This window comes from Miscanthus floridulus, chromosome 14 (assembly GCF_019320115.1).
Source record: "Miscanthus floridulus cultivar M001 chromosome 14, ASM1932011v1, whole genome shotgun sequence".
Lineage (NCBI taxonomy): Eukaryota > Viridiplantae > Streptophyta > Magnoliopsida > Poales > Poaceae > Miscanthus > Miscanthus floridulus.
Window position 1 is genome coordinate 73,138,932 of NC_089593.1, and position 12,552 is coordinate 73,151,483.

General features: G+C 46.9%; 2 protein-coding genes across 2 annotated transcripts; one reads left to right on the top strand and one right to left on the bottom strand.

The window, feature by feature from the left end:
- Positions 1-5,326: 5,326 nt before the first annotated feature.
- Positions 5,327-5,641, bottom strand: LOC136503742 (glycine-rich protein DOT1-like). The gene has a single exon (XM_066498726.1). It carries the CDS (start codon positions 5,639-5,641, stop codon positions 5,327-5,329), a length of 315 nt encoding a protein of 104 aa, XP_066354823.1.
- Positions 5,642-8,837: 3,196 nt separating this feature from the next.
- LOC136502570 (uncharacterized) lies at positions 8,838-9,867 on the top strand. The gene is made up of 2 exons (XM_066497829.1): positions 8,838-9,593; positions 9,763-9,867. Exon 1 carries the CDS (start codon positions 8,998-9,000, stop codon positions 9,571-9,573), a length of 576 nt encoding a protein of 191 aa, XP_066353926.1. The 5' UTR covers positions 8,838-8,997; the 3' UTR covers positions 9,574-9,593; positions 9,763-9,867.
- Positions 9,868-12,552: the final 2,685 nt, after the last annotated feature.

A 12,552-nucleotide genomic window follows, 5' to 3' on the forward strand; every position in this document is an offset into this window, starting at 1 on the left:
AGTCTTCGTATTGAAGCGGGTAGGACGTGGACGTAGAACCATGACACTACGTAGAAAACGATTTTTAGCAACGGTTTGATTTTTTTGTAGGGGCGACTGGTGATGCAGCCGCCCCTACAGTGGCGTGCTCGGGTGCCCAGACACCAGCCGCCCCAACAAATGGAACAGTAGGGGCGGCTGGTGTTACGAGCCGCCCCTACAAATGGGGTCTGATTTGTAGAGGCAGCTCAATCACCAGCCGCCCCTAGAAATGATATTTGTAGGGGCAGCTGGTGATTGAGCCGCCCCTACAAATGGCCCCGTATTTATAGCTCCGATTTGTAGAGGCAGCTCAATCACCAGCCGCCCCTATAAATGCCCCCCATATAAAACAGATGCAGCACTTTTTTCCACCTCGGGTCACTCACTCCAACCCATGAAAGAAAGGTGGGGAGGCCTTGGGCACCTTCCAAAAATTGCTCTACTAAGGGGGGAAGGTTTTGATCTCAAATCCTTTGGTGGAGAGGTTGTAGAAGGTAAGAAAATACTATTCCACACTTTTTTTGAAGTTTTAATGGTTGGTTAGTGAGTAATTAGAGTTTTGTTTCTCTCTCTCTTGTATGGTGCTTGAGCTATTTATGAGCAAATTAGACCCAACTTTTAAATGTACTAGGGTAAATTAGGGAGGGGAATAAGATCATACCCTTATTTGGTCCATGTTTCTTGATTTTAGCGAACAATTAGTTAGTTTTATGGATGTTTCATGTGCATGTGATCTAGATCTAGGGTTTGGTTTTTTTATTAATTTAATTTTTGTAAATTTATGTTTGATGAAATTGGACTAGGGTTTGTATGAAAGATATTGGGTAAAGTATAATTATTGCTAATTGTTGTCTTTGAAATTGTTTATTGTAATCAATAAATATGTATTTTAATTATTTATGGATAAATGGGTCATTAATTAATTTTCCTTTACCATGGTGTGTTTGTATGCTTCATGTAATTATATTAGATTTATATTCATATATATCTGAAGTATATACAATTATTCTCAAATAATTATTACTTTGATTCATTTTTATATATCTGAATAAGTAGTCCTTTAATGTTTGTTTTGTTGTTGTTGTAAAAGATGGAGTATATGAACTCTTGGATGTATGGTTCATTAAGGTTCAAGGCAGGTTTCCGTGAAGAGGTGGATAAATTTATTGAAGCCGCAACGAAGCATGCAACGACATTGAAAGAGAATAAGGATACAATTATTTGCCCCTGTAAAGATTACAAGAACCGTATGGCATGGACAGATGTGACTATCATCAGATCACATTTGATTATGCGAGGATTTGTTGAGGACTACATAGTGTGGATTCATCTTGGTGAAACGGTTATTGTTAACAACAAGGATGAGGAGGAATACGACGACGAAACCATAGAATCCCTGTCCCAATATTCAGTAGAGCTTGATGCACGAATGGATTTCGAGTTTGGTAATGAACAAGGTGGTGATGCTGGTGGTTGGGATGGTAACAACGAAGGTGGTGCCAATAATGATGGTGGAGCACGCGTCGGAGATGATGATGATTTAGAGGACATGATTCGAACCCTTGAACCAGAGATTTTACTAAATAGCCCGAAAGGTCTAGAAAATTTGGAAAGAGTGATAAAAGCATCGAAGGAGACTGTGTATGGTGTTGAAAAGGGTTATCCGACACATTGGACATTGCTATGTTTCATGCTTGAGCTGCTCATCCTGAAGGCTAAGAACGGCTGGTCAGACTGTAGTTTCAATGATCTATTGCATCTTCTGTCATGGGTGCTACCACAACCAAACTCAGTTCCCACCAACACATACCAAGCGAAGAAGGTCATAAGTCCATTGACAATGGGGGTTGAAAAAATACATGCATGCCCCAACCACTGTATACTTTTTCGTGGCAAAACGTTCAAGTCACTGATAAATGTCCCCGGTGTGGGGCCAGCCGGTACAAGAACAATGACCTTTATGGTGGGGACGAACCCTCCACGGGGAAAAAGAGGAATAAGAAGGGTATAAAAAAGGTGGTACAAGAATCTCAGCCCTAGAGGACACTCCATTAGGCAACGATGTAAAGCAGAGAAGAATTCCTGCCCTGGTAATGTGGTACCTGCCAGTGACCGACCGCTTGAGACGTATGTTCCTAAACCCTAAAGAAGCCGCACTCATGACATGGTGGGATGATGAGCGCAAGGTGGATGATGATAAGATTGCACACCAGGCTGATTGTAGTCAGTGGCAAAGGTTTGATGAGAAGCACAAAGAATTCAACGATGACCCAAAGAATAAACGGTTTGGCTTGAGCATCGATGGAATGTATCCCTTCAATGAGAGGATGAGCAACCACAGCACATGGCTAGTGATCTTGACCATGTACAACATCCCAACATGGTTGTGTCAGAAGAGAAAGTACCTTCTCCTCACTATTCTTATTTCTGGCCCTAAACAACCAGGCATTGATATAGACGTGTTCCTCGAGCCCTTGATGCAAGAAATGGAGAGGCTATGGAGGCATGGGGAGCAAATGTACGATGCGTTCTGAAAGGAGGACTTTATATGTAGAGCAATAATATTTGTTACTACCAATGATTATCCCGCGTTGTTTGCTTTGTCTAGACAGATCAAAGGGAAGACGGGATGCTTGGTTTGCTTGGATGGTACTACATGGGTGTACCTGGATGCATCTAAGAAGATAGTTTACCTAAGGAACCGACGCTTCTTAAAGACAAGTCACAAGTACCGCAGCAAATTGTTCTTTAGATTTTATGACAATGCCCCGGAGAGACGTCATAACGGAAAACATGTGTACAGAATGGTGAAAGACATACGCGTTGTCTATGGAAAGAAGAATCTGGATGGCACGAACAGAGATAGAAGCACACCACCTATCGAAGGCGTACCTTTTAAGAAACAATCGATCTTCTTTCAGTATCTGCCTTATTGGCCAAACTTGGAGGTCCCCTATGCCATTGATGCTATGCACGTGCAGAAGAATGTCTTTGAGAGTCTCATTGCTACCTTGATGGACACAGGCAAGTCAAAGGATTGTCTGAAAGCATGGAAAGACATGGTGCAGCTAAACATGATGCCATAGCTTCACCCGGTACCTGAGGCTAATGGAAAATACACTCTGCCCGTGGCGTGCTTCAACCTAACACCAGACGAGAAGAGGGCTATATGCACTTTCTTGAGGGGGATCAAAGTCCCGACTGGGTTTTCAGCAAATGTGAAGAAGCTAGTGTCGATGAATGACTTGTCAATAACACACTACAAGGCTCACGATTGCCATGTGATGCTGACAGTGTTTCTACCTATTACAATCAGGGCTATAAAGCTAGAGTTCTTGAAAATGGCCATCACCCGCATGTGCTACTTCTTTTCGAAGATCTCATAGAAGACGATTGGCAAGGAAGAGATGAGTGACCTACATGAATTTGTGGTGGAGATACAAAACCAACTGGAGATGTGTTTACCTCCTGCTTTTTTTGATATAATGCCACATCTCATGATTCACATGGTTCATCAGATACAGGCACTTGGCCTTGTTACTTGCATGAAATGTGGTCCTATGAGCGGTTCATGTCAGTTTTAAGTCGATACGTGCATAATCGAGCATACCCAGAGGGCTCTATGATAGAGGGTTACAGTACTGAAGAAGTCGTTGAATGTTGTCAAGAGTACCTAAAAGTACAGAAAGGGATTGGTAAACCCGATTCTCGTCACAAGGGTAGGCTGGCTGGGAAGGGCACCAGTGGTAGAAAAGTGTTCATCGACCATGATTACAAAGAGGTGAGTTGGGTGCATTACAGTGTCTTACAGAGTACACAACTGATGTAACCATATATTGATGAACACTTGGCTATCATTATGGCAGAGAGAAATAGCCGTTCGGATGATTCGGTCATGAAACAGCACAAGCAATGACTAACTATATGGTTGAAGGACCAAAACATACCGCTTGGAGAAACCATAGACTCTATTACCATCAGTAGGTTGGCGGAGGGGCTATCGAGATAAGTGACATCTTGGAATGCTTATGACATCAATGGGTATACGTACTATACCCACGCAAAGGATAGTAAATATGTGAACCAAAATAATGGCGTTCGAATAGAGGCTCTCGATGGATTAGGGCGAAAGATCCAATACTTTGGCATCATTGAAGAGATATGGGAACTTGACTATGGAAGGGATATAACGGTGGCCCTGTTTCGATGCCGCTAGATCAAACAATACCAACTGAACGAGATCGGATTGAGAGTTCTAGACCTCGAGAATCTAGGCTACCAAGATGACCCTTGGGTGCTCACTTCACGTGTCGCACAAGTTTTTTATATGTCTAACCCACAAAGTAACCTCCCCCCAAAGAAGAAGACAAAGCACATGGTTGCCTCCGGGAAACAACACATTATTGGAGTTGATGGCATGGACAATGTTGAAGCTTACAATAACTATGATGAGATGCCGCTATTCACAGACTTTCCTAAGAAGATCAGTGTTGTCGAAAAGAACCTCACCAAAGACATAATGTCATGGGAACAAAAGGTGCCAAGGGGAAAGTCGTTACAGCGGGCTAGCTAGTTGTTGAACGTGGAGTGTTTGTGTAAGTGTGTGTTTGTAAGACTTCATTTATGCATGCGTGCGAGACTATATATTTATGTATGTGTGTAAGACTACATATTTTTGTATGTGTGTGAGACTACATTTTATGCATGTGTGTGAGACTACCCTTTGCAACATCCAGATGACTCTATTTGAACATCCACTCTATTTTCATTTATTACAACATTTTTATTTTATTTCATTTAATGTCATAAAATTGTAGTCGAAGTTTTAAAATTTAAATTTTTAATTTTTGTTTTCTATATTGTTTTGACTACAATTGTTTATATATATATATTTATTCATATATAGAATAATACAAAATATTATATTTGTGCATATACATAATTTTTTTATATTACTTTGTGTTTTTATGATATAAAAAATATAGAATTTATAATTTAAAAAATAGAAACTATTTGTAGGGGCGGCTGGATCAGGAACCGCCCCTAGAAATAGGAGGGAGTATTAATAGGACGGCGCACGGGAGTGATGTCGTCTGGGCGCTGTCTTCTTCCACCGACGACGTCGTCAGGCTGCCCGCGCGCCTAGGGTTTTCGCCGCCACCCCCGCCGTCGGTCCCACGCCTGCGCCCGCCCACACCCGACCCCCGGCGTCCCGCACCCGGCCCCTGGCGCCCGCCCCTGCGCGCCTAGGGTTTCCACCGTTGGCCACGCCGTCGGTCCTACGCCCGCACCCGGCCCCAGGCGCCTAGCCCCCGGCGTCCCGCACCCGGCCCCCGGCGCCCGCCCCTGCGCGCCTAGGGTTTCCGCCGCCGGTCACGCCGCCGGTCCCACGCCCGCACCCGGCCCTAGGCGCCCGGCCCCCGGCGTCCCGCACCCGGCCCCTGGTGCCCGCCCCTGCGCGCCTAGGGTTTCCACCGCCGGTCCCACGCCCGTACCCGGCCCCAGGCGCTCGGCCCTCGGCGTCCCGCACCCGGCCCCCGGCGCCCGCCCCTGCGCGCCTAGGGTTTCCGCTACCGGCCACGCCGCCGGTCCCGCGCCCGCACCCAGCCCCAGGTGCCATGCCCCCGGCGTCCCGCCCCCGCACGCCGATGACGCACGCTCCTGGCGTCCTGCGCCCGCCCCCCTGCCCCCGCGCACCGACGACACATGTATGTTCCTCCTCTCCCTTTCTCTGATGTTCATCCCCATCTTGAACAGAGGCTGAAGAATCCTCGCAATTCTATTTGCTCTTCTTAATTATATTGCTTATGCAATTCTATGCCTTCACCTTCAGACTTGTCGTAAGATTAGTATGCTTGTGTTTGCTTCAATTAGTATGAGATTTGTCGTAAGTCCAGAACTGAAGGGAATGAAATTGAACATGATATAAGCAGTTTCAAAAATTAGTATGCTTGTGTTTGCTTATACACAGGTTTAGGATTGAAGTTTTTTTAGAGTGGCAGTTTCAAAAATTTAGGTATCGGGATATCAATTTGTCAACGGATTAGAAATTAAGAATGCTTGTGTTATGCATTTGAACTGTGGTTGGATTCATACATGACGTTGCAGAGAAGAATTTAGTTTTCATTGTTGAGTTATCAGTTTGACTTCAGCGTAATGAGATGTGCTAGATTGCTTGTCAAAATATTGCTGCATTGTTCTAGCATGCTGGCTTGACTGTATTTTTTTATGAAAACTTGTGCTACTTGCTGGACTATGATAGTAAAGTTGTATTACTTGCTGGACTATGATACTTCCTTGACTGTATTAGTTGACAGTTTCGATTTAGGTGATTGTCGTCCACACCTAGCATGTCAAAATCAAGAACTGGACGCACAAGCAAAAGCCAACTCCTAATATAAATAATACAAAATGCTATTCACCTTATAATTTGAGACTTGGAGGATATACTGTCGTTCCTTGGAGTCCATCATAACAAGCTTTGTTTGCCAATCCGTCATTTGCTCTACTTGTTGCTTCTCCACATCATTTTTAAATTTCTCCAGCATCCTAAAAACAACACAAGTACTTATCATGTTTGACATAGAAGCCGGAGGATATTTTGTTCTATGTTTTGTGTTTGGTTTTGATTGGCACATGCTAGTGGTTGTCACTATCTTGATGCTTACTAGCAATGGTTGTCACTGTCTTGATGCTTACTAGCAGTGGTCGTCAATATCAAATCCTTAGTACTGCTGCTACTAATACTTAACAACTACTTAAGCTGTCCTTCCTACTAGTATGTACTTGCGTGAAAGAGGCAAGCCCTTTCTACCAAACCGGGACATCCAGCGCCTACCACTTGGAATGAGAAGGTTCCATGATTGGTACTTGCGTGTTGTCCCAACAAGCATAGATATCATACAAGCATGCTTTCCCACCGGCACATTTGGAAGCCCAGCCGGGAAAATTATCTTTGACTTCAATGACATGCACACATGCTTTCACCTGGGAGAAATGGAGATGAATCTAATTCGCACGTAGTGCCTGTAAGTCCTTGTCCTCCTGATATGATATGAATGTAATCTTTGAATTTTGTTGTAACTAACCCACGCCGTGATTTGTAGAATGCAAGTGCACATTGTCAAACAAATGCCAAGTGTGAAAGCCGGGTATGTAGACCCTCAAGCTATAGCCCAAACAAATTTTAATTACCCTAAACGGTGGACACTGGATGCCAAAGAGCTAGCAGCTGCAAAGACTCTTCGGGAGAAAGAGCGCATCCGTAGTGCGAAGCTAAGGGAAGAGTCCCTTAAGGTTGCGGCATACATTGCCTTGGCTTTCAAAAATCTCCAACACCACTCTACTATATGGCTATCATACAACTTCGAGTAAGCTCAACTCTATACTTAAAGCTTTGTTCGATATATTTTATTCGATGCAAAAGGGCTTATCTAGTTCTATGATTAAATCCATGCTGCAACCACAAGATTTGTATAGCCGTCGATGTCGGAAGGAGCATGGCATGGGTCTTTGATGCAAAAGTGCCCCAAGCAGAAGCCTGGAGTGTACATTGTGGATACTATATATGTTCTATAATAGGTAACACCGCTGCCTACAGGAGACACCCCTTAAGGGTAAGTTTGAACCTCTTCACCTGTAGTATAAAAACTTCGTAAATGGTATGAAATACTAAACCGAAACTTGGGTTTCTTGTAGTGGAGAGAAAAGAAAGGAATGAAAAGAGACCCATACAAGAATGACCAACTCTTAGAGCTCGTTGGCGACCTTTGCAACTTCATATTAGACCAGATTGTACACGTCAGAGGCGCCTACCATGACCGAGAGTCTGAGTTAGGTACAAATCCTCAGTGCCAACACCTTCGTGAGACTGAAAGGCTAGCTCTAGGACGTTGATAACAATGTGTATAGAATTTGTATATTTAATGATGGATTGTATATATTCTTATGAATTGGACTTGTAATTGTAGTTGATAGAATACTCTTATGCTTGTAGTCGCGGTCGCGGGGTGTTCGGCAACGCGAACGTTGGTCGCGGGGCGTTCGGCAACGCGAACGCGGTTTGGAACGTTGGTCGCGGGGCGTTCGGCAACGCGAACGCGGTTCGGAATGTTAGTCGCGGGGCGTTCGGCAACGCGAACGCGGTTCGGAACGTTGGTCGTGGGACGTTCGGCAACGCGATTTTGAATTGTAAATTTGATTTTTTTTTACGGGAAAACATACTGTAGGGGCAGTTCTAGATTGAACCGCCCCTACAAATACATGTTTGTAGGGGCTGCTGGTACTACAGCCGTCCCTGCAAATCGATTTGTAGGGGAGCCGCCCCTACAAATTGATTTGTAGGGGCAGCCTGGGAACCGCCCCTACAAATGCATGATTTGTAGAGACTCTTGAGTAGAGGTGGCTGGGCAAACCGCCCCCTATAAAGAGTTACCAGCCGCCCATAGAAATGTTTTTTTAGTAGTGGAGTGGAAGATATATGATTCGTATCGGACGCGAATACGTGAGTTGAGATAGAGTTTGGTATTACCGGTAGATGATGAAGTTAGTCTTTTCAGGGGTAGAGATAGAGAGAAGAGAAGAAATAGAGATCATTACTAACGTAAATATATCGGATGTCGGTTGCAACACCTCACCCGCCGAAACATTAGTTCGGATACAATTTCCACGTCCTGATACGCACGCGCACGGGCGCGCGTATATATATATATATATATATATATATATATATATATATATATATATATATATAGAGAGAGAGAGAGAGAGAGAGAGAGAGAGAGAGAGAGAGAGAGAGAGAGAGAGAGAGAGAGAGAGAGAGAGAGAGACACCATAAATCAATTGGAGATCGAAAGAGAAAAAAAAAGACCTAGCAGCAGGAGAAACCAAAACAATGGCCGCTAAGCCGCCGCACGTCCTACTAATCGACTGTCCCCCGTCAAGGCACGACGGCGGCGGCGGGAGGCAGCGTCGAGCATGGAGGAACGACCCCACCTGCGGGGAAAAAGCACGCGCCGTGGTCGTTCTGGTCCTCCTCGGCGCGGCCGTGATCACCGGCCTCACTTGAAGGACCCCGTGTTCACGGTGGCCATCACGGGCGTCACCGGCCTAGACCCGGCGCGGGACGTCGACCCGCCGCCCTCGCTGGCGGCTGGCAGCAGCCCACCGCCCCCGACGACGCCGCTCTCCCCGGTGTTCAACCTCACGTTCCAGATCGACAACACGCGCAACGCGTACTACAAGGCGTGCTTCCCGGGCGTCTCCAGGGCGGACGTCTCGTACGGGGACGCCTTCCTCGCCGGCGGCTCCGTGCCGCCCTTCTGCGCCGGGGAGAAGCGCCGGAGCGACCCCGTGATGGCCAGGGCGTGGGGCGAGAACGTCGCGGTGCCACGGTTCCTCAGGGACCAGCTCGCCGCGGGTGACGCGTCGGTGGACGTCAAGGTGACCATGCCGACGTACAGTGGGAAAGCCTGGTGCGGCGGCGCCGTGCTCTCCTGCAAGCCCAAGATCGGAGGCGGGACGTCTCCGGCCTGTTGGCTGGATTTCATTTAAGCTATCCCTCGATCTTTCCTGTAAGTTAGGATGACGATACTACAACAGTTATTTGTTTTCTAGCTAGTCCTTCGATTTAATGCAATTGTACTATTTACCCGTTATAAATATTCATCCTAGTCTTTTCTTTTAAAACAATGTTGTTATTATGCCCAAATTGTGATGTGATTGTGGGCATCCCAACCCAAGTGCGATTTTTTTTTTGAAGATTCAAGTGCTCCAGTAGTCCTTCGTACTCTTGTGGCGGTCGTCGATTGTCGAGGAAGGCAATATTGTGGCGTTCCTCAATCATCGAGGAAGAAGTCCGCGCGATGTGGATTAGAGCGATGTGGATTAGAGGGTGGGAGGGAAGGGGAAGTGACACGAGCCACCATGGGCAACTGGTGACCCCTTTGACAGTGGCATGCCATCGGTAGGCTGACCGAGGAGATGTGGATGAGGCACGACAGGGTGGCAAAGGTGAGAAGGAGGAGAGGGGTGCCGACAGAGAGGAGGCTCTAGTGGGCCACGACATAGCGATGGCAAAGGCAGTTTAGGAGGAGAGGAATGACAAGATGGCAAAGGCAGTTTAGGAGGAGAGGAATGACAACGACAGAGGAGGTGTAGGCGAGGCAGTGGCGTATGCGGGGGCGAGCATTGTAAGAGAATAATCAATCCGTTCTAAATTATAAGTCGCTTTGACTTTTTGATTCATCCATTTTGCTATGTATCTAGACATATTATTTATCTACGTGCATAGCAAAATAGATGTAACAAAAAAAAATCAAAGCTACTTATAATTTGGAACGGATGGAGTAAGTGGGAAAAAGGGCACACTCATGCCAGATGGGCTCCATACGCCAAGCGAGTTACTTTATGGTGAGAGTTTTCTCATTTTCCTATAGAAGCAAGGGGAAAGTAAATTAAGAGTAGTCTCTTGAACATAGAAAAGTTTTCTAAGGCTCCCCAAATAACGTTTTTTTTGTGTGGTGGTGGTGGGGTGGGGGGGGGGGGGGGGGGGTGGAGGGAGGGATGAGGGGCGTTTGAGGCATTCTCCATCTGCTGGAGATGCTTTTACCCTCCCGAGACCCCAAATATAGCTTCATTTGGACTTAATTTGGCACAAGAAATTAAGGTGAGGGATAGAATGTTTAGAGAAGCGAGACAAAGGAAATATTGACATCTTGCGGATGTTGTCGAGCAGTGTTTAGCAAAACACACCTTAGTATTAGTGGCATTACGAGAGAAATTACGACATGGCATATTGGTATTGGACTGGAGAGCATAAATGTTAATGAAAACTGCATATTCGTTGGCGGTACCATTTTGGACGCCAAGGAAATTCCAGGCGCTGCCTATAATATAGTTCGTTTTTTTAGTAGTGGAAACTCTATGTCACTTGTTACTATCACAAGGACATGATCTCTGTGAACTATGACAATGGTTTTACATTATTGCTACTAGCTATCGATGCGCATCTGCAACGCTCTTGCGTCCCACCAATTACGTACGCTCATATTCGTATATTTGAGATGACATTGTTTCTGTTCTAGACTGGATCGAGTAGATATTGACAAGAAGTGACCATGTAGGTGAGTTCACGAACTCGAAGAAGAGAGTATAGACGTACGTATTACTGGAGAAAGTTAGGGCAAAGAACTGGAGTGTACGTGTGCCGCCAGTCAAAAAAACAAAAAACCAAGTCACAGATATGGACCGCTGTTTGAATGCAGGCGTGTTAGCAACCCTAAGGATATCGGTTCACAGATAACTCGATTCAGCAACCTCAGGGGAAGGGAGGTCGGAATCAGCAAGCTGGGGAATCGAGGCTAGGAGGAAGGTACTGTTAGTTTGATCTCCAACGATTGGTCCAACGGCTAATCAGACCCCTTGACCACGTCTTGATCGGGGACGCTTAACCGACCACTGGTCGGTAGGCCCCTGTCATACAGCGCTATAAGTAAAGAGAAAGGTGGGGGCCAGGGCACGTGAGACAAGGTTCACCGCCGCCACTAACCCACCAAAGAAACCCTAGAAGGCCCCATCCGATCGCGGGCGTGCTGCAGTGACGGGAAGCAGCGCCGGACGCGTCGCCGTCCTCAGGACTCCACCGTGCCTACGCTACTATGACACCGGCGGCCATGTCGCTGTCACGCCATGGCCGCAATTGCCCTAGGGCGAGGTACATCACCAAGTTTCCCCATCTAAGTCAAGTTTATCCCCTGATATACGATTTTAGAGGTACTATTTTCTATCAATGGTACCAGAGCCAGGCCATCTAGTGTGTAGATCGAGTGTTGGGGTAGAAAAAAAGGATGATTTGAGAAAGAAGATGGACAAATTGAAAGAATGCAAATCGGGTTTAACCCTAACCCTAACCCTAACTCCAAGAAACCGGACGGACGGGACAGGGGCCTACCTAGGGCTCACCTGCCGTTGTCACCACCGCCGGCGTTGCTCCGATGTTGCGCGGGAAGAACCACCCAAGCCGCCGGCCGGGAGGTCACGCCACCGCGTGGCCTCCCCCTCGGGCTTCGGGGTCAAGGGTGCAGCCACAAGGCCACTCGACGGCGACGCGCTCAGCCTTGGGCGAGCGCACACGCCGGCGAGGGGCCCTACAGCGGCGCCGCCACCTTCCTTTTCTCCGGCCACCACGGGCTACCATCGCGTCGTGGTTGTCTCTGACTGCTGCGCTGAGGAAGAGAAGGGGAAGGGGAAGAGAAAGGCGAAATGGAAGGGGAGCCAGATCAGCTCCGGCGGCACTACTTCTCACAGGCGCCGTCGGCCACCAGGCCACCGTCGATGTCGCTTCTGCGGCCAAGAGAGAGAGAGAGAGAGAGAGAGGAGTGAGAGAGATTGCCCTAGGGTTACGGGAGGAGCCGGCGCCAAGCGGTTTTGCTCGCGCGAGATCAACACGGAGCCGTCCATCGTGATGAACGGCCAGGAAATGCTAGGCCGGATTCAGCCCATGCAGGAGGCCGCTTTCCTGGCCTAGGCCCG